Here is a 27024-nt window from a genome sequence, read left to right as displayed (position 1 = left end):
TTGTTGCTTTGGCAAACTGTCGAGTCACACAGAGCTAGAGGAGATGAACATTAAGTTGACAGATTTCTTAGTCAAAGGCATGTGGGCACTTTGTCAGTGTTGGTGATGCATCATCAGTTAATCTGCTGTCTCCAAACTGTTAATGTGCAGAGGAAAAGTAGGAAAAGATGTACTTTAGTCTGGATTTAGAAGGAAAGATAAGACAAGGTGTGCAGCGAACACTGAAGGTGATGGGGGAAATATTAAACAGGTGGAGATCTGCTCTCTGCCCTGACACAGCAGCTGGAGAACAGTGAGACTAATACTTAATTTGAGGATCTTTATAAACTAAAAGTCTTGAAACTTGGAAATAGGGTTTGGGGAGATGTGTTTTAAGTTTTTACTGTCAGGCAACAACTCACTGGATGGTGCATTTCTACAACCTGTTGCTACAACTGGCATTTTACTTAGTAGTCAAATTAAAAGAGCAGAGTTGGTTTTCTTTACCTGTCACTTGGCTGAAGTCTGGCATTTACTGTTCTGTTACTGTCAGGGTTGGGGGCCAGAGCAGAAATGGTGAGCCAAATACTTGAAGAAAGTGTTATTTTAATATCCTGCTATTGGCAGCTCTGGCGTTCTGGCTGCTTTTGTTTAGGCTGTGAAGACTTTTTACTTGTTTATAGTATTACAAGTTTTAATAAAAGTTTTCTTTAAAAAGAGCTGCTGTCAGGAGGTTTCCCAGATCAAATAGGACACAGGGAATCATCAGTTCTCCAGCCCCAGCCCTGCCTCTGCCTGGCCTTGGGAGAGCCAAGGGAAGTTCCTGGCAGTTCTGTAGGATGTACTTCCTATTTGCACAGTGATTTTTAGAGCTTATGTGTAAAACAGGGGCTTTTAAGGATAAATAATTCATCCCTGAGTTGATGTGCACTGAGGGTGTGGTGGCAGATTGCCTGTGCTGGGGCACTGGATGCTCTGGTACATCCCTGCAGTGCCACTGCAGTTCCTGGCAGAACCACTGCCCAGGGGCTCCGTGATCCCTCCTGAGAGGGCAAAGTGTTTGGAGGTAACTGTTCCTGTCACTCCTTTGTGTAGGTTTTACTACAGATGTCCATAACCTCTTGACCTGATGCTCGTGCTGTGCCAAGATGAACCTGTTTCCTTTGCCTGGGAAGATGTGCAGTTAAAACCACAAAAAACAAGAGGGAGAACCTGGAATAGGCACAATTCCTGTGCTTTAGTCTCTGGCTTTAAGTTTACTGTGCTATGAATATTTCCTACTTCTTCTGCTCTGTCAGTCATATGGATTAATGATTCATAGAGGTGTGTTTTGAGGGCTGGGTGGTTTGTGTTTGTACTGTGCTTACTGGAATCCCTGTTACTTCTTCCTTTTTTCCTTCCATCTCCCTTCTACCTCCCAAGATCATTCATACATAAGCCATTTCTCTTTCCAGCCTTGCCTTGCCTTGGAAAAAACTTACTATTTCTAGCCTGTTGGTGATCCTTTGTGCCCAACTGTGTTTGCCAGCATTGTAGAATTCTTGGGCTTTGGTTTTTCTTGGGCCAGAAATGGCATTTCATTCTTCCTTTCCAGTGTTACCAGCCTGGAAAACTGAGTGGAACTGTAGAAATGAACTTCAGAAAGTCCAAGCCACAACTATATGTGACCAAACATTCAGAAACCTCTAGGCCAGGTTTTGGGCTTAATTTTGTGTAACCTTGTTCTCAGTTGATGGAAGCTCATAGGTGGGGATTTGAAAAGGTGGGATAATGGCAAGAAGAAAAAGAGTGGGTGAAATGAATTTCATTCCTGCTGAAGATACTTGTGAGACCAGTTGTGACAGTTCTTAGTTCTGAGTTCTTAGTTCTCACGGATGAGAACATGAAGGAGTCTTGAAAACTGGATGAATCTCTGTCTCCTGGCTCAGTGAGCCGTGGACAGCACATGGCAAAAGTTGTCACTGGCCGAGTGTGACTTGTTGTAATTTTTTTCTACTGACAGTTTGGTAGTTTTAGGGAGACACGTTGTCTTGAAAGGAGAGAAAAACTGAAAGTAGAATGATTTGTTGTCTGTTTTGTTTCAGTGGAAGGTTGGTTTCACCAAAATGGAAAAATTTTAAGGGATTGAAACTTCAGTGGAGAGATAAAATCCGTCTCAATAACGCCATCTGGAGGGCCTGGTACATGCAGTGTAAGTACCGTGCTCGTGTGTCACAGCTTCCCTGAGACAAATGGAACAGGAGGGTGGAAATGATTGTCTGGCAACAAGCTCAGAGATGTGCTCAAGGCTGATGTCTGACAGGGAGAGCCATTGGATCAGGGCCTTTTTAGAGAGGTCGCAGAGTGCTCTGAGCACAGACTGAGAGCTCCCTGTCTCCTGTTGTTGGGAAGGAGCCCTGGCCAGACTCCTTTTCACATGTTGCCACTGCAGTTACAGAGGGGCAGATCCTTCAGGTGCTGAGCACTCCCACTTTGGTTCTTCTTTCAGACCTGGAGAAGCGCAAGAACCCCGTGTGCCACTTCGTGACTCCGCTGGACGGCTCCGTGGATGTGGATGAGCATCGCCGGCCAGAGGTGTGTGACACTGAGGGACAGACCACTGACCTCTGGGCTTCATAACCTCATTTCCTGCTCTGCTAGAAATGAGGGCAGCAGAGCAAATCTGTTTCTATTTAGAAGGAACCATTACAAGACTGAACCCGGTTTTGTAGGTTTATCACATTAAGGTGATCAGGGTGCAATCAGAAGGACATTTGTTATCTGTGTAACTTATGTTACTGTTCCAGTTTAATGAATTGTAAGTCAAAGAAGTGCAGTTTGATTAGTTAAGATTTTGACAGCCAAAGCTGTCTTCTGACTGGAAGTTGGTGTGAAATCAGAGTGACAACTGTTTTCAGGACTGAATCTGTGTGACCCTGTGAGAGTTTTCTGTATTTGATGTAACTGGCGAGATGTGGTTTCAAGACAAAAAGCAATTTCTTTTTCTGTGTCAGGGTAACTTCACAGAAAGAGCAAATATGAGTTTGTGTTCTTTCATTTTTGTGCTCTTGTAAACATAAATGAACACTAACATCTGCCCTCTGGCACCTTGCAGAAAACCAGTGAGGCTCTTGATGTGGCAATATGTGACTCTCTCTGTACTGCATAACTCCAGAATAATTTATAACTCAAAGGAGTTCCAGATGAGTTTGTGGAACTGTCTCAGGTTTTCAAAAGAACAGTGTTGACGTTTGTGTTGAAAGTGATCCTCGGACACAAAGTTAAGGCTCTCATTAGTCTGCTCTCCCCAGTTTATACACTGCTCTCTGTGACACATCGAAGACCCATAATGTCTGATCCTTTTGTTGCCATTAGTATGTGGCCTGCAAGGTCACACTCCTCCCTGAGCTGGGCATCAAATTTATATTGCTTTGTGTCGTTCATAGCAGCTTTTGCTTACGTGTGTGTCTCTGCATGTAGCCTTATGGCATTCACAGGATATTCTGTGCTTTACATGTTATTTTCAGAAAATTAATTTTAATTTTTTTTTTTTGCCATTTCTTAACTCTTGGCTGTGGTTCAGCTGCTGTGGGAGATGCTGACAGTGCAGCCAGACATCATCTCGTGTTTGGTTTCTGTGGGAAAGATGAAGTTGGTACTGTCAGATTTGCTCTGTGATAGCTGAACTCTGGGGCAGCGTGGGCTGCTGATACATGAGCTCAAACAGAATTAGCATGCTTTCTTTTGCATTTTTTATGCCTGAATATTTGCTTGGAAACATGTTGAATATTCAGGCCTTGTGTAATTCCGTGTAATTTGTGGTATGTGTTTGTATTCTCAGGCCATTGCAACAGAAGGGAAATACTGGAAACGAAGAATTGAAATAGTCATCAGGGAATACCACAAGTGGAGAACATACTTCAAGAAAAGGGTCTGTTGGTTCACTTGAGCTTCATCAGTATGTTGTTGCTTTTTGAGTTTTTCTGTCACTTTTTCTAGCATGCAGGAGCACTTAAACCAGATGATAAGCTGGTACAGACATGCTCATCTGATTAGTTCCACTTAACTAAAAATTATTGTGCTAGGACTGATTGTGCATGATTGGGTCTTAAAAGTTTTGCAAAATCAGGTCTTCTGCTGGCACATACAGGCCCTATTCTGACTTTACCATCTCTTTTTTTTCCTCCTTTTGCAGCTACAGAAACATAAAGATGAAGATCTTTCAAGTTTGGTCAGGGTAGGTAATGCCATTTGTGCTTGTAGAACCCACAGTAGATAACAAAGCTGTAACATGCAGTAGCTTGCTTTGATTAAAATCTAAGACAAGCATCTTGCTTAAGCCTCAATTAAGGTTAGACACCTTCATGTTCTGTGCCTTAGAGAGATATGTAAGGTTAGTAGCTTAAATAGGATGGAGGAGAGGTTGAATGTAAAGTGCTGTGACAGAAGAAATGAGAATCAGTGTTGTATGCCCAGAGAGATGAACCTCTTTGAGGGCTGGCACGTGATTCCATCTTGTTACTGAGTTGTAACTGGTGCTGCTGCCCTGCTTGTGTAACTGGATTTGTAAGGATGTGTGAGCTACATGTTGCAGATCTTCCTGCTGTGTCCAACTCAGGCAGATATTGTGCCAGGATCCTAAAAAAAGATGGACTTTTTAAAGGAACAGTGGTATCACCGTTTAGTATGTCCCCTCAAGCCCACCAAAGCTGCTTTGGGCATATAAACTGATGATCAGAAGCACTGTTCTGTTTTCTGCTTTTCATGGCAATGCAGTTTAGCTCAGCCTTTAGTGAGGGATGGATAAGCCAAGTCACATTATGTTGTATTTTCTATGGGCTAAATATCAGCACACCTTGTGCAAAGTCAGAGTACAATTCCACTTCACTGCATTTCAGAGTTCCAGATACTTCTCCCCAAACAGGAGTTGTTTGCTTTGCATTCTTGCTGTTTGTGTTATTTTTAATTTTTATTCGAACAAGGGGTTGTTAAGCTGTAGGTGCAAAAATACATGTGTAATGAATCAAACAAGAGGGTGTTGATGAAGTTGTTTTGTCTTATGTCCTTCTAGTCAACATCTGGGTTTTGGGCAAAAACCGTTCCTGGCGTGTCATGGTATTTATTCTGCAGAAGTCTTCTGTTGTTGCTCAAACCAGTGAGCTGAAGTTGTTGGTGTATAAGAAGCACCACTGATCTGTTTCGGTCCATTTGATGGCTCCTCAAAGAGAACTTCTTTCCCTAAAAATGTGAAAAATGAGGACTGATTTTGTAGATCTGCACCAGGCTGTGGTGTCGGTGTCTGGGCAGCAGCCTGACTTCTCTTCCTTTCCTTTGGCAGGATGATGATGTGGTTCTCTGGCAAAAAAGAAGGTATGGCAGAGAAACCCCAGTCCCTATGGAGGAAGGCAGCCTCTTGGATGCAGACATGCTCATGTCCGAGTTCACCGACACACTCTTCTCCACACTGTCTTCACATCAGCTGGTTTCCTGGCCAAATTCCAGGGACATAGGTATTTCTTGGCTGTAGCTATGTTGCAGTGAGAACCTCTATGAAAAATCTGGTTTGTTGTTTTGCAGCTCTTGCAGTCTTGCCTAAGATATCTATCTTATATTGCTGATACAGAGAAAAAGAGGTCAGAGACTGTAGCTGTCTTATGCTTCATAGGTTATGGAATCCCAGTTATTCATCCAGATTTAACTTCTGTCTTAGCTTCTTGTGTGCTGCTCCCAGCTTTGCCTTCTAATGTTACTGTGAATAATAAATCTGTAATGAGCAGTATTTGCCTTTGTCAGTGGTGAAGGCATTGTTATTTATCTCAGCATAGTTGTGGGTGTGTTTTTGAGGGAGCACCTGTGTATTTTAATTTGATTTTGTCCCTTAGAACAAGTGTTAGTCCCATCTGTAAAAACAGTTCCAAGAGCTATAGAGTTCTGTCTGATGGGACACTGTGCACCATCCTTGCTGGAGGGATGTCTGAGCAACTCCAGAGCAACTGTGGTTTACAGGAATTGTACTCAAGGCAAATGAACTGCACAGTGATTTACTTTAAAGTACTGTGCTCTGGTGGTTCAGGTTGTGCTTCCCAGCAAGTTTGTATTGTGCAGCAGGGGCAGGACAGATTTGGGAGCAGGAGACATCCAGACTTGGCAATCCCCAGTTGTTAGTGAGAGCCTTCGTGTCTCACCTCTTCCATTTTAGTAGTTGAAAGTTTCATTCCCCAGTGGTTTTGATTTCAAAACTGTGCTGTAGTTCTGAAGAGAAGCAGATGCTCAGTTCATTTCAGCAGCAGTTTTTCTGTAATATCTTGGCCAAGCCTGGATGTGGAGTCTGTTCATGTTTTAGCCAAATGCTTTATTCCTGCTGCTGTTATTGTGTGAGTGATGGGAAGCTAATCTAATCTGTCTCCTGAATTTTGCAGGACACTTAGGAAATGCTGATATGATTCAACCAGGGCTTATTCCTCTCCAGCCAAACTTTGATTTTATGGATACTTTTGAGCCTTTTCAGGGTAAGAATAATAAATAGTCAATTAATTTCTTTAAAATTGGTGATTGGTGAACTAGTTTTTCAAACAAGAATAAATTATGTTGCAGATGTCTAAGGTTTTCCCATTTAACACTTCTTAGTGATGAAGAGATTTAACATTTTGTTTGCCTTCGAACATTTTATGGTAGTTTTGAGGAAATTTCACATGACATTAAACTGCTGCCATCAACTTTGATGGTTATGGATCTCCATGGAAGTCAAAAGTCACATCTGTTTTCTGGCCCTGCATACAGCCTGCATCACATAACTGAGCTTTGTGGGACTGCATTGGGGATCAGCTCTTGGCTGTCTGACTGTAGGTGAACCTTAAACAGGGGACTGATTTTTGTGTTGTCCCAGCCTACCTGGAGGCTGAAGTCTGCCCTGAAGAGATCTGGAAAGCAACAATTCATTGCTTAATCAACAGCAGTTGTATGAAGCAAAAAGGGCATGGTTTCATTATTTGCTAAAGAATACTAATATTCCTGTGAATTTTAGGATTTAGCAATGCTGTAACTTGAGTATGAAAAGTAGAAAATTAATAGGGGACCTTTTATATTTCAGAATTATTCACGCCCAGTCGCTCCAATAATTATTTCCCTTCTGTGTCTGCTGTCAGCTCAGCCACAACAGACAGCAGCAGCCACTCCTCCCAGGTAAGAGGGATTCTCAGTGTTTAAAACAGAAGGCTCTGACATGAGCCACGTGCTCCTCAGGAGGAGTTCAGACATGTCTGAATCAGTAATATTTGTCTTTCCTGTCAGTCTCCTGTCCTGCCGTCGGGGTCGTTGTCCAACACGCTTCCAGCAGGGAACATCGATGATGGACTGATTGCTTCCTCAGTACCTGCTCCCGTCATTCCTGACGTTGGCACTGACCAGTGTTCCAGCATTAGAAGTGGGGGATCTTTCATCCAGCCACCGGACTTCTCTCCAGACTCGTCTCTCAGCGGGCCACAAACTTTCATGCCAGTGTTCCAGCCCCCCCTGCCGCTGCTTCAGCCTGCGACTCCACAGCACCAGTCCCCGCTGCCGGCGGTGCCCCTGAGCCCTGCGCCGGCTGCCTTTGCTGCACCAGAAACCCCCAAGTTTGGGCTCTGTGAATCTACAGTGATCACACACACAGCTTCTGCCACGCTGACCAACAACGCCCCTGCCACCACCTTCAGCCAGAGCCAGAACGTCGTCCTGGCCACGCAGCAGCCGGGGGCAGGAGTGCCTTGTAACCTCACTTTCCAGACTACTGTTGTGCAGGGGCAGCCCCGGCCCCAGAACCAGCTGACATTTGCACTCCCCAAAGCTGTTCCTCTGGCCAGTGCTGGGACAAGGCCCAAACAGTCACAAAAAATAGTGCCTGCTCCAAAGCCTGAAACAGTGTCCTTATTGGTAAAGAATGCCTTCATCACCCCAGGTGAGCAGCACTGTGGGGGTGATGGGTTTCCTTTCTGAGTGGGACTAGCAGGAGGGAAAGACCTTCTTGCTTTTCTTGCTTTATATAATAAGTAAAAATACAACTTGCTGAGGGTGTCCATGGAACCCCTGAATGCACTGGGGTGTGGCCACACTGATCAGTGGGATGCTCTGGACTGCTGCAAGGATTGGGAGCAGTTTGGCTGTGAGTGTGAAAAGCCAACCTGCAAAAGGGGGTCTCTCCTTGTAACAGCAGTGCTGGGCTTGTAGCTGCATCAACACATGGGCTCTGTGCTCCTGGCCCAGGGAAAGCTCAGGTTTAGGTCACACTGTTGGGATGAACTCTGCCCCTCAGAGCATTCAGCCACCGTGGAGGAGGAGATGGTAGGGAGAGAGGTTGCTCTTCCATAGGAGAGATCAGGAGATCTCCTGAGGGAACTGGAGATCTTTATCTTGAGCAGTCTGCAGACTCTTGAGATGCCCTCGGGAGCACATGGGTTTCAGGTCGAAGCACGAGCACCTACTGATGTGCTGGGACCTCCACACTGGGTATGATTTGGAGCCTTTGGCACAAAGCTAAGAATAGCAAGATGAGCAGAGGGAGTTTTGCTTGTGGTGGTTCTTGTGGGAAAGCTCAAGGCCAGAGCAGGACAGACAGCAAGCTTTTTGTTGGGATTATTGCAGGCTGTTTTTAGACTTGTGCTGGCTGGGGGCCAAGTGACTTCAGCCACTTGAAATGAGCAACAATAATTCATGAAAAACCCTGCCTGGAGGAGTATTGTTAAACAGGCTTTACTAGGGAGTAGGTGTGTCTGCTAAGGCCTGATACTGAGCTTACCCACCAAAAAAAAAAAAAAAATTAAAATCACTGTTCAGGAGAAGAACAGAGCCAAGGATCTAATTCTAACATGTCACTGGAATCAGGTTGGTCCATGATTAATGTACCAGGGTGTTAATGGCACTGGTCCTGTCTATAGTGTGTTATAAAGAGTCTGTGTACCTTCAGCAGTCAAGACAGGCATTTCTCACCTAGTAAAGCATAGTAGGCAACTCATTTTGAGAAAGCCTTTGCTTCTGGCTTTCTTAGTGCTTCCTGGGTTTTTCCTCACCCCATATATCACTTTCCCAATGCTTTACCAGTTGCTTCTGGACCATCACAACCAACGACTTCATTTCTCATCTAGATTTAAAGTTGTTGCTGTTTGTCATTCCTGGTAGTGGTGTGTGGTTGGGGATCACAGTGCTCCTTAAGTACTGGGACACCAAGCTCCGAGGACAAATCCAAGACTTTATATAAAGACTAGAGCTTTATTTTTGGCAATAGAATAAATGCCAGTACTGGTCACTGATGCATTTATGCCTGTCACTTGTGTTCAGGACAAACAAATCATCTCCTGAGTATAAAGCAAATGCCATTATGTCTTGTGTTAGAAAGGGATGCATCACGTTTACTGCCTAGTGGTATTAGGACTCAAAAATCTGTACAGATTGTCTCATCAGGTACAAGACTTCACATGGAGAAGAAGTCTCCTATCACCTCTTCAGGATAAATGTGCTGATTTTGAGAGAAAAGTCTGCAAAAGATGCGTGTGTAGGACAGAAACCTGAAACATGTAAAGCGATTTCTAAATATTGTTGCTGATCATTACAGTTCCCCAAATGTGGAAGTCAGGAATGCCAAGCCTGTGTAGCAGCATTAATGCACTGGTTAAGAGTAGGCACTTGAGCTCAATAGAGATGTCCTAAGTCCAGCTGAACGTCAGGGAACAGTGGAAGGGTTGTGATTCCGGCTTTAGACGTGGGAATGCTCAAAGAATGAACTCCCTGTGTCCCAGTGACAGAGCTCTGTGCCCGACAGCCCCACGCAAGGGCTGCCACAAGGTTTGTGCAATCCTCTCTGGGAAAGGATGTGCAGAGCCTCCACCTGATTCAAACCACAGTCACAGATGATCAGTCAGGAAGGGGACATTAGATAATCCTGCACTGTCTCCCCGTCCTGCTGCGTGTGCCCTTCAGAATCCTGATGCTAAACTGCAGGCACTGAGCTGTGGTGACACTTCTCATGCATCATGACTTTATTAGTCCGAGGGAGAGCTGAAGCCAATACAGGCAAGAATGAAACTGAATAAATTTGGTTCAGTTTTCTCAAAAACCAGATGGAAGTTTTGTCTTTGCCTGATTCTTCCCTTAGTGACAGTATAGGAGGGTCCATCATGTTCTCTCTGAACTCTGGGCAAGAACCAACTGCACATCTGCCTTGGTTAAATGGAATTCTTCACAGATTTATGTGGAGACATTTGCTGCTATTCGGAATTCTCTCTAGCTGTCTAAGCACTGCAAAACTCCTGGTTCTTTAGCCTATTTTCTGGAATTTTGGTGCTGATTCCCAATCACATTTGTTTGTCTTGTGCTTGTGTGTCATCTGAGGCAGCTGTAAAACCAGATAGTGAAAGAAGCTGGTAAAATGAAGTGGTGAGGAAAAGGATTCAATATATATGGAAGGAAGCATGAAGTATTGGATCACTGACCCTTCCTGGGTCAGCAGAACAAGAAGTATGGATGTGAGAGGAGAGGTGAAGATGATCTTCCTCCTGTCAAACCCAGCTCTGACAGAATGAAGACACTTTGCAGCTCCCTGAATTACTATGTACCTCTGTAAATTCACCTTGAAACACTGATGCTAAAAACCTCAGAAAAAACTGATGTATTGGAGTCCTTTGTACTGGATTAAGGGGATTGAGATTAATGGAAAACTGGTGGCATTTTGCACTGCAGTGAAATATTACCAAATAGGTGCCCAATAATCCATCCCCCTGTTTAATGACAAGTTATTTCATACAAAATAATCTCCATTTTTTTTTTTTTGTCTCATTAACTATTCTAACTGAATTGTGTTCTTCAGCTGCCTTTCAGGGACAGTCCAGAGCTGTGATTGTAACTCCAGCACCTTTAAAAAGAGAGGGGATTTTGACGCCAGCCACGTCTCAGTCTAATGTTGCAATTGCACCAGCTGGAATTGTCAGAGTAAGGAGAAGAACAAAAAATCATGTATTTGTTTTCTAGGCCTGTTATTTGCAAGTAGTGAGAGCCATAATGTGCTCGGGAGGGTAACGAGTCCTCTAAATGACCTGTTACCCAGTGTATGCATTTGTGCAATCAGCATTACGTTTGCTTGTCTTTAATTTAGTTACTTTATGGGCCTGGAAGCACTTTATAGTTAAGATTCCAAGGAGGCCTGTATACACAGTGCTGTGGATGGGGATGGCTTGTGCTTTAAGCTGGAAGGAGCCAGGAAAGTCACCTTTCCACTGACATATTGGAAAGCATGCCTTGAGTATGTGAGTGAGTTTCCCCAATATGTTGTGTGCAGGAAGATGGAAATAGATTTTAGTATATTATGATGTTGATGTGTTATAATACTGCTTTAAGTTATGAAAGGACACTGGTCTCCTGCCAGAAGCCTGACTTCAGTGCCTGCCAATTCCTTAGATATTAGCCCTTGTTTCTTGTCGTCAGATTGTTAATCATGTATTAATTTGCTGCTTTTAGTGAAAGGCAAGGTAACAAATCTCTCTCTCTCTCTTTCTCTTTCTTAATCTCTCTCTCTCTCCCCACTTTCTCCGTTCTCTCATCCCTTCTCTCCCTGTGCCCCCACACTCCCCCCTGCTCTCTCTTTCTCTGTGTTTCTCTGTGCTATTTCTGTGCTGTTCCCAGGCTCCCGGGGTGACGGAGTTCCGTAGTAACATTCTGGTTGGTCCAGCACAGCGAGCACCAAGTAGTCAACAAAGCCAGTCCACAGTCTCACATCTCTTCTCTCCTAGTGTAGTCCAGGATGTGTTGGTGAAAGGAGAGCACATCCCTAACCACAGTTGCAGTTCACAAGTTCCCTCACCTACACCTAGTAAGTTAGAAAGCTCTAAGCATTCTCTCTGCCCTGCACATGTAAGTGTGTTTCTGTTGGTTAGGCAGGGTCTTGAGGATCCCTGGATAATCCCCTTCTACCCTGCAGCTTCAGTTGCATCCAGTTGTTTGCAATTTTTGTCTTAAATGACTGTGCAGCGTTCCCACAAACTGTGATTTTGTGCTTCCTGCAAGTGGCTCCTTTCTAAAAGGATGTGCTGTCGTAGTCACCAAGAAATTAAACCTGTTGAAAGGCATCTGTGTAGGAAGTGCTGAATAGCTTTGTTGTTCAGTGTCATAACTCTAATTCTGGCTGGAGGATCTCAGACACAGTAGGTAAGTGCAAAGATCCTTCTGCATGTGCATTGGTGGAGCTGGTTTTGGTGATTAAATGGCTTGTAATTGTCACCATCATGTCCCAGGCAATTGGAGTCAAATGGGGCAGTCCAGCAGGACGATGGAGTCGCAGCCTACGTGTTGGACATGCCTTTGCTGAACTATGTGTGTGTGAAAGGAGTATTACATCTTGCTATTTGAGGTGTATTATGCTTGTGCCATGAAATTCTAAGCTTTCCCAGCAATCTTGGTGTTTTCTAGCATGTGGTTGCTGCATCAAACTATAATTTGGTTGCCGACTGCATTTCAGTTCATTTCTGAGTAGAAACTTCTCAGCAGTTACATTTGCTACAGGAAGTTGTTTGTTAATGTGACTTGTGTTTCTTCCTTTATGAAGGCCGGGACTGCCAGAATTCAGGCCAAGCTTCCCCCTGCACCTCTGAGCAGAGCCCCAGCCCTCAGTCTCCTCAGAACAGCTGCTCAGGAAAACCTGCCACTGACCCTACTATGGCTGCATTTAAGGTGTGTGTCCTTCCCTTTGAGGGGCTTTTCTCCTTTGCTGTTTTTTTCTGAGCATGGACTAGAGAAGGTTGTGCTTCAGGACAGTAGCATATTTGTGTGTTGGGCTTAGCTTGCTGCTGCATCTGTGCTGCTCTGTTCAATTCAAAATGTCAGTCTTTAATAATCTACTCTGCTCTTCAGGGATGTGTCACCAGAGGGGCCAGGCTTAGCTGTACCTCTGCAGGTCCTTATGGTCATGACAGCAGTTCCTGCTGTGGCTCACAGGAGTGTTGTGACAGGTCTCAGTTTACTTGGTCAAAGGTTTCAGGCTTAGTGTTCTAAACCGTGGCTTTTTGCCATTGTTCTGTTGGGGCTCTTCAGTCTGCAGGGCTCTGGCCATCGCTGGAGGGGAAGTTCTTGACCTGCTGAGTTACTTACATGTCTCCAGTGATGCTTTGCTGCTCCACAGAGAAGCAGCTCCACAGACTCTCCAAGTTACACCTGTAAAACCCTTCGAGAATTACTGGGGTAAGAACTCGGCGGTCTAGAGATAGAACCTGACGCTGGTTGTGCCTCACACACGAGCTGACCTTGTCAGAACACTTTCTGTGATGGTATGAGAAACTTATCCACAAAAAACCAATGCAGAGCAATCAGCTGCAACCCTCTCATTAGTTCTGTTGTGAAAGGCAGTGTTACTTAACAGTTTTGCAAGTGCCAACCCCTGTCTGGCTTCTCTTGCTCTGCTTATCCTGTGAGTTGGTACCAGCTTGATTTCTCCCAGGGCAGAAAGGTAAGTTTAACACCTGCAGCCTGTGATTGCACTCAGTTCTAGTTCTGTTGCAGAGGAGAATCAGAACTGGCCCTTGCTGACCATGCTACAAGTTACTTATAAAAGTTTGCAGTGATTTGCATGGCACAAATGCTCACAACCAGTAGTTGCAGCCTATTCTTGCTGCTAGAGAGCGAGTTAACAGAGGAACAGATTAACAGGGCTAGCTGATGGTGGGAAAGGGGTCACTAGATGGAACAGTGTTCTTAAAAGTAAGAATTCTGCAATGAAATAGGCTTCATAGCCATTTAAACTCAGCTGCTCTGACAGAAATTTCTTTGGATGTGTATTGTTAGTAGCTCTTTTGTAAGAAAAGAGAGAAGCAGTGGTATTTGCCAGTCTCTAGGAGTATGTTCTTTTGATCCTCTGCATTGTTAGTTAGATTCAACAGTTCTGTATTGCTAGGTAACATTATTTCAGTTTGGAAAAGCATAGAAGGCACCAAAAATAGCAGTTCTGCTCTTGAACCTGCATTTTCTGTGGTTTTGAGCAGCCACTTCACTGCTTTATTACACCGTTTTCCTCCCTTCCAGAGTGGGGTGATGGTGAGCTCCCACTGGAAGGCCTCGCTCTGCCAGGAATGTGTTCTGAAAGGGCAAACTATGTTACAAAGAAGTTTCTTTACCCCAGGTTTCCTGCAGCAGAGTCCCAGACATCCAATTCCAAGAAAAAAGTAGGAACAACACAAGCTGGCGCCTCTGGAGAGGAACCCAGAACAAAGAAGTCCTGGGCTTTTATATCATTACGGTCTCTGCACCTTCCTCACACGCTCTCCACCCTCCTGGCACCCACCTCTTGGGCCAGGGATGGCTTTTGGTCTGGAGCCGTTTTGTTCCATTTTGTATTCTATCTCAGCCTCCAGGCTGTCGGTGACTGGTTTTTCGGGACGGCTGTTGTGCCGTGGCTGTCACATGGGAGTGGTTCCTTACTGCTCCAGCTGAGCTGAGCTGAGCAGAAGCCACAGGGCGGCGGTGTGGGCCCAGCTTTGTGTGGGCCCAGCTTTGAGAAGGGATCTGCGGCTGCTCCTTTGTCCTCCTGCATAAATAGCTCAAAGGGCTTGGAGTAATCTGGCAATCCCAGTGCTGAAGCAGAAACTAAGGCTCCTTTTGTAGCTTGAGAAGTCTTTTCTTTCTCTGAATGCCAATGTATAGACTCCACTTCCTCTGCCTTGGGAGCTTCTGTCAATGGTTTACTTAATTCTGCAGCCTGGGGATCCAGGGGCTGCAGGATCCTCCTGTGCCTAAAAATTTCTCCCAATTGTTTTCTTTATTACTGACTAAGAAATTTCTATCACAGCCTTGACCCATTCTGGGTCTACTAATCTTTGGTTTTTTGTTAATATAAATACTAGATACTCTACTTCCTGACAACACAACTGGAGCTTAGAAAGAGATGCAGGGTGACCTTTTCTTTCTGCTAAAGCTCTACATAGACAAATAGTATCTTTCAAACAACCTTCATATACTTTGCTGGCAAGTACCAGATCATTTATATGTTGTAAAAGCCTTGAACCTCCAGGTAGTATAATATCTTTCAAATTTCCTCCTTGGCAACCTGGCACAGGATGCTTAAAACAGTTGTAGATGTCAAAGGTGGCTTGGTCCACAAACATGCTTGCTGCCAATTTGTTATTAGAATTCTGTCAATGAAGAATTCTGTCTATTAGAACTCTGTCAACAAAGCCTGTCGCAGTCTTCCCCAGTAGTTGCTGGGGTGTTCCTCTCTGTCTACATTCCTGTACTTTAGTTCAATTTACTCTTATGTCCTCACAAGTTCTAATTGCATTCATTGGATCTCCAACCACTGTTTGACAATTATCTCCAGTTTTTGCAATTCCAGTCAGGATCAACCTGAGACCAAGCATTGCAGCTTCCCCCTGCCTGTAGGACCAACTCCATGTACTTTGTAACTGTCTTATCCTGCTCAACTGGACAGAAATCTACCCCAACAGGTCAACATTGGCCCAGGATAGATGATATTCAGAACAAATAATAGACAATAATGGTGCCCATCAAGCTGTATCTTCCTTTAACCTGAACATCCGATTCCCCCCCATAACCAGATTCCTGAGGTTCCAGGGGTGATGGGTGTGTACATGGAATGCTGGAGTTGGGGGAGGAACTTTTCACACAGAAATACACCCCCACCACCACCACTGACTGCAGTGTAAGAGAAACAGGGATAACAGAAACCACGGGGTAAGCAGAGGCAACTGGGAGGAGAAATCAACAGGCAGTGCAGAGGGAGGAGCACGGGGTGGTACAGAGACAACTCTGCAGGCTCATGGGTTAAATCCCTCACAGTTGCTGCAGCTGAAGTTCTTTGTCAAGGTTTCCATAGGAACATCTGGGGCTGGTGCCTCTGGAGAGGGACTTGGAGCTGAGAAATCCCTGGGCTTTTATTCCCTTACACTCAGCACCTTCTTCACATGCTCTTGACACGCCTTGCCCATGGCCTTTGGTCCAGTAGCGGGTTTTGGTCCAGGATCTTCTTGTTCCTTGCTGGATTCTTTTCCTATCTCTAGACAGGTTATTAGCTGGTTTATCTGGACAGATTGCAGCTTTTGCTGACAGTCACAGCTTCCTTATCTTGCAGCTTGCACTGCTCTCTGTCTCCCACAAGTTTGCAGCTTGTGGCCCAAGACTTAGCAACTTTTTTTCCTCATGCTAAGAAAACTGCTCAGACAAAAGTATGCAGTTAAAAGACTTCAGCTAGCTGAACTTAATTCACAAGAATTTTGAGGGGAAATAAGTTTTTAAAGCTACAAATGAAAATGCTCATCCCTAACAAAGTCTTCATCCTTAGGGTAGGCCAGTGTTGTGGATTCTTATTTATTTTTTTTCTTTTTGTCAGACTGCCTGTTACATCAGTAGACATTCTGTATGTGTTAGGAGTAAGTGATATGGACTGTTTTAAACAGAAAAGCTTCAACAAAATCTTAACTAATTGCATACCTCAAAAATTGGAATTTGACTTGAGAAATGGTGTAAATAAAAACTTACACTTTAGGAAGGAAACCTACAAAGTTTGGAATTGAATTTAAAACAGTGACAGCTATTTTTTAAAAACCTTAATCATTGATTGCAAATTTATAGTTCCGTGGCTTTGACTGGGGAGACTGTGAATGCCCCAAGTCAACAAAAATGACTGAATTTGAATAGCTGAAGTAATCATAGCAGTAGAACAGTAAAGCAGAACAGCATAGACTGAGCTGGTTTTTCTTTATGCAGAATCGAAGGATGAAGCATCTTTCGGAGCAGAAACGAAGGTCTAATATCAAGATTGGTTTCAGTGCCCTGAGCAGTTTGGTGTCAGCCAACTCCAAGTCGGTGAGTACCTGGGCAGCACTAACAGTTTGATGTGAAATGTAAAACAGAGCCATTCTGAAAGACTTGTTAATAAATTTAATCATTTTACTGTTGACTGAGAATGCCGGTCTGCCTGTGAAGATACTTGAACTGAGGGATTTGAAAAGGGAAGGGGAGAAATCCAGGGGTTGTAGTCAGCAGGTGTGTGTGAAAGCACTTCATCTTTCAGACATTGTTGTTCTGCTGCAACTTCAAACATTGAACAAGTCTTGTCTGATGAAATAATGCAGCTTTAAAGCCAACAGGGAATGAAGAAAAACTGATCTTGAGACCCCAGTAATGAAGGTGTTTGTCATGTTTGCAGCATAAGCTGACTTTGCATTTGCTGTAATGCCACCTTTCCTCTGACACATTGGCTTTTATACCCGTTCTGGGTGGGTCTGGTCCCCAGAGCTGCACTTGAGAAGACTGTGGTCCAGCCAGTATTGTCAGCTTATTGTGCCTGACACAGCCAGAAGCCAGGGAGATACTGCTGGTGTGATGCTGGGCCTGGTTTAATACACCTTGACACTGGGCCTGAGTTAATGCCTGTATTTATGAGCACAGCTGGATAGTTTGGGACGGTGCCACGTGAACCACAGCTGAGCTCCCTTTGGTCAGCTGAGAGAGGGCAGAGCAACTGTGTGTGTGCTGCACATAGTGCTGCAACATGTCAGTGAGGCACGGGGAGAATGGAAAAGCTCAGGGAGATCTGTAAAACTTTGACACCATTGATACCTCTGCCTCCTGGGAGAAGTCAGGAGCATGGCCAGTGTGGGGGATTTGGAAAATCCCTCTAGGACCCTTCACATCTCGTGTCACTCAGCTGCCTTTAAGAACCTGGCCCTGTGCCCACAGCCTGGCAGATGTTCTCAAGGCATTTTTTCCCTTTCACCTGTCTTTTGTGCTTAGATTTACAGAGAAAAACTTCCTTACTGGTTTCTCGTTGTCAAATGGCTTTGTCCAAATTAGGAACATATTCTGGCTACATTACTTAACTTCGCTAAATTGAAATACAGATTTATCTGTACAACAAAATTCTAAATGTCCTGTAAAACCAGTACCTTTTGAACCATGGAAAATATGAAAGCCTTTTCTGTAGCATTGTTCTTTGTTTACATCATTTTTCAAGGTGATATGTCATCAGAATTTCACTTCTTGACCGGAATAGTGTATTTGAAAGAAACTAGACATGTTACCTTCTGTTTAATAACTTCAGGTTTCCCAAACTAAATAATCTATATTGTCAACTTCAAACAACGCTTCTACCAGCACCATAAATCTATCAGCAGATGTAGCACATCCTTCAGTACTTAAGTAAGAATTGTAAATATTTTTAAGAGGACAGATAATGAAACAAAACATTTTAAATTATTAAAATACTTCTTTCAACAAAGTAGCACAAATGTAATGTCTGGAAGAAAACAACCACTGCAACCACATTTCTCTGTACTAGAGTTCAAAGAGGAGTCAGAGAAATGAAGGGTTTAGTGTCTGAAGTGTTTTGCTTGGCCTGATCGTGTGTTTTGCACCACAGTGAAGGAAGCTTAAGGTGCTGAAACTTGAGGTGCTGAAACTTGAGGTGCTGAAGTGCTTCTGTGAGTGTTTTGCAGGTTAGGGGCAAACTCTTCGTGTGTCTCACTTTGTTGCAGAAGGTGAGCTCTGTGTTTGTGTTTGGTCTAGATCAGCCATGCAATCACACTCCAGAGAGCAGTAGAATATATTGCTAAACTGCAGCAGGAAAGGACCCAGATGCAAGAGGAAACCAGGCGCCTCCGGGAGGAAATCGAGGAGCTGAACGCCACGATCATGTGAGACCTGGAGAGCTTTCTGTCCTGCTTTGGTTAACTGAGGGAGTGTTTGCCAGGGCTCACACCACACAGCAGATGGGTGCTGAAGAGCAGTGGAGTTGCTATCAGCTCCAGACTAAAGGCAGAGCTCCTGTGGGATGGGCACTGGGACAAACTGTGTGGATTTTCAGCAAGCTCTGAGCACAAATGCACAATAGTGGCAGCATCAGGGAAGATGTGTCACATCAGAATAATTCTGAGAAGAAGCCAGTGGTGATGTTTAATTTATAAAGCTGTGCTCACTGGTGATCAAACACTCTTACTCTTCTCAGTGGCTTTGCTGCAGTTTTCTTCTCAAATGCAGTCCTATTTTACAGGAAAATAGGATTGAGCACATAAGACACAGGACTTGGACTCCGGAAGTTTGGCACTGGCTGAATATAACTCTGATAAATCACTTCGCTTTCCTGCTGCCTCAGTTTGCTCTGTGGGGTTATGATTGTTACATACTATTGTAAAGCACCTTGAGAACCCCAGTGGCTTTACTTCCATCTCCAGAAGTTTTAGGCTTAGGAATGATATTAGAATTAGCAGCAAATCAATACCTTTTTATTTTTCTTAAAAAGTATGATGGAGTCTGTTTCATTTTATTTTAAATTGATCTGTCCCTTCAGAATCTCCATTACATTTTCTTCTGTAACATTAGGAGTAACTGTAAATATTTCCTTGATTCCTAATGTGCCTTCTCCTGATTGGATGCGCAAAACTGCTTTATTCTATGTTATACTTTGTTTTCAGTTTTGTTGCTTGTAATAAGTGTGTGTAGCAACTTGAGAATCACTTTGAATACAGACAAAATTGATGGGGAAACAGTTTGTATTCCTGACTGGAACAGTTACATTTTGTCAGCCTCGTGCACTGGGGAGCCCCTTGATCAGAAATAGTGGGGGTACACACTCTTCTCATGCTCTGATTTAGTCCAGAAGAGAATTGTGTCCTCTTTGGTGGGATCCTGACCTTGGAACATCTTTCCAGTTCGTGTCAACAGCAGCTCCCGGCTACCGGGGTTCCCGTAACGCGGCAAAGGTTTGACCACATGAGGAGGATGTTTGATGAGTATGTGAGGAGCAGGACCCTGCAGAACTGGAAGTTTTGGATTGTATCCTTTTATATCAACCTGCTGAACTTGGAGTTTGGTACTGGGACATTCAGAGCCGAGAACTTGGGATTCTGATGCTGTGACTTTAAGCCAAGTTACTTAAATAACAAATGTCCTCAGTTTTCATCCACAGCCGTGCATGGATAGCAATCCTTGCCTTCAGGCTGTCTTGAGGCACAGCTTGTTCAGCTTAAATGTATGGGAGGTAACTGGAAAATAAAATGCAACACAAAGGTGAGGTACTGCAAGAAATCTTTAGGACTCTGCTGTAACTGCAGCTCTGGTTGTCTTTTGGAAAACCTGCACAGGGAGGGAATGGCAAAGATTTCAGGGAAAAAAATTTACAAACTTATACATTCCCCTTCCCCCCCCCCCCGCTTTTCTTCCTTTCTACCCCCCTTCCTTTCCCCTCCCCCTTCCCTTCTTTTTTTTCCCCCCTTGCCTTTTTCCCCTTTCAGGTGAGTACGGAGGGATTGTCCAAAGTATAATGAGTGTCATTAGGAATTGAGGTTCATTTTTCCTTTATCTTAGTGTTACAGGTTTGAACAAATATTTTTTGAAATGCTGCAATCCCTCTGGTAGTTAAGTCCATTAAGAAATCCAGTATTTTCTGTGTAGTAACCTTTCCCAGAGAATGTTTTGAACTCCTCCTTTGATGTCTCCCTTAACATTTGGTGGTTTGCAGTTCAGCATTATTATTAAGCCATTGTTTGAGTCCTTCAATGCGATGGTTTCCACAACAAGCTTTAAGGATCTGAATGAAACAGCACTGGCCTGGTTGGATCAGCACTGTTCTCTTCCTGTTCTGAGGCCAAGTAAGTGAAGTTCCATCCTGCAGCTATTCCAGATCATAGGAAGTGAGACCTATATAATATCATTTCTTGAAAGTCAGAGGATGACAAAGACAGCACATGATGAATATGACTTGCACTTCCTTTTTATTAGCTCAGTGGAAAAATTAGAACCTCTTCTGACTGAGAAGACACTTGGTTCCGTGTTTAACACTGAACAGAAGAAAAAAACCATATTGCTGAATATACCAGAATTTAAACAGCCTTAAACTGCATTTAAATTTCAAATATTCAGCTCTAGTTGGAATAAGTTTGGCAGTGTGATTTATCTCATGATGAAGGAAGATGTGAGATTTGTGTTCAGCTTTGGAATGACCTTCTGTTCCTCCTTGCAGTTCAGCAAGTATTAAATTTACATTTATAATTGTCAAGGGGTGCAGAAGAAAGATCAGTTAGACTAATGGCTTTTCTTGCTGCTTTTCTGCCTGTTTTTTTTGCAGTGGTGCTGAACACCCTCCGGCACCTCAGCACAACCACGTCGATCCTGTCGGACCCGTCGTGCCTGCCGGAACAAGCCACGGAGGCCGTGATCAAGCTGAACAAGAGAGCTGGAGAAACCTAACAACCAAAGACACTGAGGTGCTTGTCCATGGGGTGGAGAACCTGCCAGCCCCAGCCTGGTGAGGCTCCTGTCAGCCTGTGCACTTTAGAAAGGGTTCTCTCCACCACCCTGATCGTTCGGGGTGTCCGGCTCTGCCTTCAGCCAACCTGCAACTGATGCAACGTTGTCAGTGATGCAGCGTTGTCCCAACATTCTGATCCCTCTCCAGTGCTGTGCTGGCTCCGTTCAGTGAGAAAAACACCAAGCTCAGGTAAACTCAGCAGGTTTGAGTCCTGCAGGCAGCAATATGTCTCCATCAATGCAGCATTTTCATCTGTATGCAACAGATCTCTATGAAACACCTTCGAGTACTAAGCTCTCTGAAGTGTAAATCCTGTACACCAAGGAATGTGCTCTTCAAGGGGAAAAATTATTTTGATTTCATGAAGCGAAATGTGCTCTTTATTTTGTTTTCTGGTGTTCAGTTCCATTTGTTTTACTTGAATAGAAAAAATTCTTAAACAGGATCACACGAAAAACCAAAGGAGAAGAAAAATCCGTTAACGATGTCAACTCATGGCAAAAATCCTAGAATTAAAATCTCAGGCTGTGTTTTGTGTATTTTTATTTTAATGAGTGTATCATTGCATATGATCAGACTTGCTTTATTTTCTAGTAAATAAAGTAGCTGATTTTTATTCTTTTTCCTGATATAGCCATTGCAAGGGAGTAGCAGACTGTGCAGTAAGTGCAAGAAAGCAGTTTGAGATTGCATAAATTCTCCAATTAGGATAAATTTATGAATTGTATACCAGTTTAATCAATGAGCTGTTTTCTTGCACTCTGCATGGTTCAGCTGCCATCCTCACAAAATGTGCACATATAAAACACATCCATAGGTAAATGTAGTAGCACTTCAGAGACAAGAATTGAGTTTATAAGGGTAAGAAATTGGCTTTTTTATTATCTCAGAAGCTGTATCAAACCACATGGACTTGTAGTCAGTTTTTTGCTTCTCTGTCTTTTTTGCTTCTTCTTTTTGTCTTCTACCTGAAAAACCTGAAGGACTTTGCTAAACCTGGTCTGTATGGGAAGGTTATGTTCAACATGAATTATAAAACATGTGAAAATATGTTTAAAACTCAAAATACTGAATAACATTTTTCTGTGACAGTCTCAGCACAGACTGTGCTCTGCTGCAGATAGACTGAGTCTCGTTACAGCAGGGATTGTCCATCCTGAGCCAGCACTGGGATAGTCATTCCAGCTGATAGCTCATAGTCTGGAATGATCCTGTGACCCTTATAATTCCACTTGTGGCTTGATTCTGACTCTTCAGAGCTATGCAAACTGTGGGCATCTCTTCCCTTCTCCCTCCTCTGACCAGTTTTCTTCCAAGATCAGGCTGCTGGAGGTGATCTGCAGCCTGTCCCAGTGCTAAAATGAGGAGCAGCTGGAACATTTGGGGGTTGCACACTCGTAAACAGGCTCAGAAGGTTCTACGTGGGAGATGGAGCTTTTCTCAGCGTTGTCCCCACTGTCATCCCCTTGGTGGGCCAAAATTTAAAAGGAAACAATAGGCCTGGGGAGTAGGACTAAGCACAGGGCGTGGGTTTGGTTTTGATTTGTCCTGAGATTTTGCAGCTAATGGCTTTCCTTGCAGAGTTCCCTTCTGTGTGAGCAGGAATGTGCAAGGAGGAGGCACAGAAGGTGAACCTCAGGGCCTTCTCCATGAGCAGAGGTACCTGAAGGAGGAAAAGGAGCTGAAGGGGAAGGCAAAGCTGAGTCCCAACATGCCTCCCTGTAGCTGTGCAGACAGATGAGGAGATGCTTTTTTTTTCTTTCTTTTTTTACAGCAAATCCGACATATAATTTGAAGTTTGTGGCACATGTGAAAACCTGTGTCCCTGTGACAGAACCAACAAAAATCCAAGCCTCAGCTAAGGAATGGTTTGAAATAGTGTATAAAGGTTGTCATAGTGATTAAATAGTGAGTAGATTTTCTGGAGGGATCCATGCCTAGATCTTTCATACATAATGTTGTAATTAATTAAGCAATACTCTTTGGGATGCATCTGGGTAAGAAGTGTTGAACAGGTAAATTCTTTTTTAAACCAGTGCTTTAAATCCTCCCGCTTTTATCACTGGTTGTGAACTTGATGCCAGTGAAGTCATTTAACACTGTGATGAGCTGGGGAGGGTCCCTCACATCCTTTCCTCTGTGGGCTAAAATCTCCCTGAGATGCACAGATACCACATGGGTGTTTGCATGGCAAAAACACCTCTGGTTTCCTAGCAAGAAATCAGTGGGCACATTGTCCAAGAACTGGGGTTTTTGCTGAGCTTTCAGAGTAAAGCCTCCCCTGCAGTGTCGTCTCCTGCTTGTCAGCAATGATGGTGTGTGATTTTTACCATTTCTAGTATCGATGACGTTGGAGTTTTGTCTCAACAAGCAAAGGACAGTACAAGAAATGCTTCAAGGCCCAGGGAAATCTGGCAGCTTAAATCCTAACATCCCAGGTCTCACTGGATGGGAAACTGAAAGGGACTTGAAAGGAGCAGGAAGGGGTAATTTGACTGAATTGCTGAACATTTTGTCGATTCACAGTTTTTATCTGGATGTAGATGGAAAAACCATCAAGCTCATTGCATCATGAGCTGGTTACAATTGGAGGGAAAGTGCTTATTTTATGAAATTGTGGTGGAGAAACAAGTTCAAAGCACTATTGAAAATCTGCAAATCTTAACACAGTAAAGAGAAAAAAAGTAAATCAAAGATTGCTTACTTAGGCAAGAGTGTAGGAGGGAGGGAAGGAAAAGCGAAAATATATTTTCCACGTAGTGCAATTACCAGAAATGATGTGGCTGCTCTTCGAAGCAGTGATTCAATATATTTTTGTCCCCCTATTGCTGCAAATCAGAATTCTTTTCTTTTATCAGTCAGCCTTGTGAGGAGAGTGATTTCACTTCATTTGGAAACACAGGAGGAAAGAGCTGGTTTATGTCTCACATCTGAACAGTAGAACTACTGAGCATTGGTATGAGAAGAGATGGACCACGTATGTATTAGTTCCTGCATAGTTTTCCACTTTGAACTCCTTAGTCTGTCTTTCTTACCCATTGAGGAGTTTCAATACTATTTTTTTTCCAAAGTTTAGTAACACTTTCTCCCCTAACCTAAGGGCTCTGATTTCCTCAGTGTCACCAAAGCAAACCAAACACACAGTGCCTATATCTGCACAGAATTACAGGTGATGCACATCTGTCTTCAGTGAATTGGTGCTAAACTTTCAGAGAACCCCCATAGAATGGAATGCAGGTCATATTCATTCAAATCCAACATCTTTCACTGAGTAAACAAATGGCTAAATGATTTATTTGTGGCCTGTGATATGCACAAAGTCAAACTGGGATTGTCTAGTGGTTCTTTTCAACCTTGAATTCTATTAGGCAGGATATTGTAGATGTCCCCCACCCCAAACACAAGTTCTGGGCATTATCTGGATTAGTTATTAGCTTGTGTTGTAGTTTTTAGCCTCCTCTTAGCTGGAGGAGTAAGTGGTGAAACTCCAGGAACACGCTAGAATTGAAGGAATTAATGAGTAGTAGGATCACAGACAAGTGCACACTTCATCATGACAGTCTGATCTCTGCACAAAACCAAAGGATTCTTGATTACTACCATTTGAGCTGATTGGAATGTTCTTCCATGCTTTTCTAAACCCCTGGGGAAGGCTTCCTTGAAGGGAGGCTGACCAGAATGTTTCCATCTGTGCCTTAGATCTTGGTGTCGTGGATGCATTTGATTTATCACATCATACATTGTTCCCCCCGGTACAGTGCTCTGTGGAAAATTCTGTGAATGGACAAAGTGGGGCTTCCCTGGCTTTTAAGAGGATTTTATCTGTGTCCCTTTCAAACTGAGGTTGTGAGTAATTGTGTGTCTGTATGGAAAAAGTTGCACCTTTCCTGCTGAATTCACCACTCTCCTCTCCCGTGCTCACGAGCGCACACACTCATGTACAGGCTGTCAGACCACAGGCTTGACAGAAACCAGAAAATATGCAAGTGCTTAAACCTCTAAATCTGAAGTGGCTTGAAAAAGACAAAGGGCTGTCAAATTGTACTGAAAAACATCATCCCTTTGTATCTTCAGGGTTTTTTACATTCCTTTGTGAGAGTGTGTGTGTATGTGCACGTGTGGGAGAGGTGACAGGGACGGGGAAATTTAGTTTTGTTTGCTTTTAAAACCCCAAACTCCTGGAGAACAGTTTGAGAACAGAGAGAAGCTCACTGCAAAAACATTCAGTAAGCTAATGCTTTTGTAGTGCAAATTATGTGAAGGCTGTTTCACTTTGAGTTTCTGGAGTGAATAATTCTTGCCTTGATGTTGCCAGCTGGAAGATGTAACTGAAAATAGAATGGGTTGTTAACTGTTTTCACCTTTTTCCTTCTCTTTTTTGCTTTCTTTTCACCTTTATTGCATTGAAAAATACCCACAAAAGGCTGATGACACCCACTTTAGGTTGCTTTAGGGACTCAGTCATACCACTCTTGGAGGACTATGGACAATTGTTGATAACTTTTAGGAGTTTTTTTAATTAGGTGAGACAACAGGAGTTTTTCTGTTACTCCTATATTTATACACTTGAGTTTCAGAGGAAATCATTTGTTTTTTTTTCTTTTATAGAGCCCCAGTATTTCCCACAACATCAGTTAAGCCTCAAGTTTCCTTTTGTTTCGTTCTTGGTTGAATTTCCTGCTCATTTACTGTGTTAGAGCAGAAGAGGTAGTACCAAATTGTAGCTTTATCTGTAAAACTTGAGTTCTAAATAACTTCAGTTACAAAGAAACACATCTTATGTATATAATAGAATTACTTTCTAGCCGTTGTCTGAACTTCTTTTATATCTGAACTTTTCCAACATGAATGAGGTTTTCAATCAAAAGACATCAGTGTTTGGAGCAGACCTTTCAATTAACAATACAATTCATAAGTTGCTCGTTTTCTTCTAACCTTGTATTTAAATGTGTTTTAAGTGGGTGGAATTCGTTCTTGTTAAAAAGGAAAAAAAAAATGCTTGAAGGTATGAGGACTTCAGGTTGTGCTCTTGCTTTGCTTAGGTTTCCTGTTCTGTTGCATGACACAACTTCTGTTGTACTGTTGATATGTAGCACTTTTCAGTAGGTCTGTTAAATTGTGCAATGCATTTTTTTTTTTATATTTACAACCAAAACAATAAAGGATATTTTTTGGAAGAAACTGGTTGTAATGCCTTTATTTTCTAACTGGAGGTGGGGAAATGGGTAAGTGGAATTGTTCCTGGGCCAGGGCCAGCACCTGGGAGCCTTTTTGCAGCTCTAAAAGGTGGCAAGAGCTCTTTTCCCTGTAAATGATGCTGGAGTGACCCTCTGGATCTGCGTGTTTGGCATTTGCAGTGCAAGGCTTGTGTATCCTCTGTGGAGCTGCTGAAGTTTGGACTCTTTTTAGGAAACTTGGTGTCCCTTTGGGCTCTTCTTGACTGAAATAATCGACTCACTCTGAGCTTACTTGGAGCTCACAAGTGATTTCTTTTCCTGGTGCCTTGGCCCCCCAGGCTGTGTTTGCTCTGTGCTGGGCTGTTCGCTGTCTCACCAGAGTCAATGTTAACCAGATTAGCAAAAATTGAAAATAACTTTTTCTAGTCATCTCTTCTCCACTGAATCAGCTTAAGAGACAGTGGATAACACGGGGCTAAAGCACCATCTCTGCAGGTCCAGGTGTGTGCAGAGCCCTAAATACCCCCTGGGCTTCTCTTTCACCTTTTGCAAAGCATCATTTTCGTTCTGATGATTCCTGAAGTGATCAGACCCTTATTGTTCATTCTGTGAAGC

At 43.4% G+C, this 27024-nt stretch overlaps 1 protein-coding gene across 1 annotated transcript in view; it reads left to right on the top strand.

Annotated features, from left to right (window-relative positions):
• MLXIP (MLX interacting protein) overlaps positions 1–26413 on the top strand; it is a 47166-nt gene extending 20753 nt beyond the window's left edge. Inside the window, exons 2-17 of the mRNA XM_064675041.1 lie at positions 2064–2170; positions 2468–2553; positions 3800–3889; positions 4154–4195; positions 5297–5468; positions 6378–6467; positions 7049–7140; positions 7249–7894; positions 10796–10917; positions 11608–11794; positions 12527–12651; positions 16693–16791; positions 18493–18620; positions 19635–19758; positions 20444–20573; positions 21050–26413. Coding sequence (XP_064531111.1) covers positions 2064–2170; positions 2468–2553; positions 3800–3889; positions 4154–4195; positions 5297–5468; positions 6378–6467; positions 7049–7140; positions 7249–7894; positions 10796–10917; positions 11608–11794; positions 12527–12651; positions 16693–16791; positions 18493–18620; positions 19635–19758; positions 20444–20573; positions 21050–21171 — 2362 coding nt within the window. The 3' untranslated portion in view covers positions 21172–26413. The remainder of the gene's footprint in view (positions 1–2063; positions 2171–2467; positions 2554–3799; positions 3890–4153; positions 4196–5296; positions 5469–6377; positions 6468–7048; positions 7141–7248; positions 7895–10795; positions 10918–11607; positions 11795–12526; positions 12652–16692; positions 16792–18492; positions 18621–19634; positions 19759–20443; positions 20574–21049) is intronic.
• The last annotated feature ends 611 nt before the right edge of the window (positions 26414–27024 follow it).

The sequence above is a fragment of the Pseudopipra pipra genome, chromosome 18, assembly GCF_036250125.1.
Source record: "Pseudopipra pipra isolate bDixPip1 chromosome 18, bDixPip1.hap1, whole genome shotgun sequence".
Classification (NCBI taxonomy): domain Eukaryota; kingdom Metazoa; phylum Chordata; class Aves; order Passeriformes; family Pipridae; genus Pseudopipra; species Pseudopipra pipra.
The sequence above is the reverse complement of the archived record's forward strand: the minus strand, read 5'-3'. Positions and strand labels throughout refer to the sequence as shown.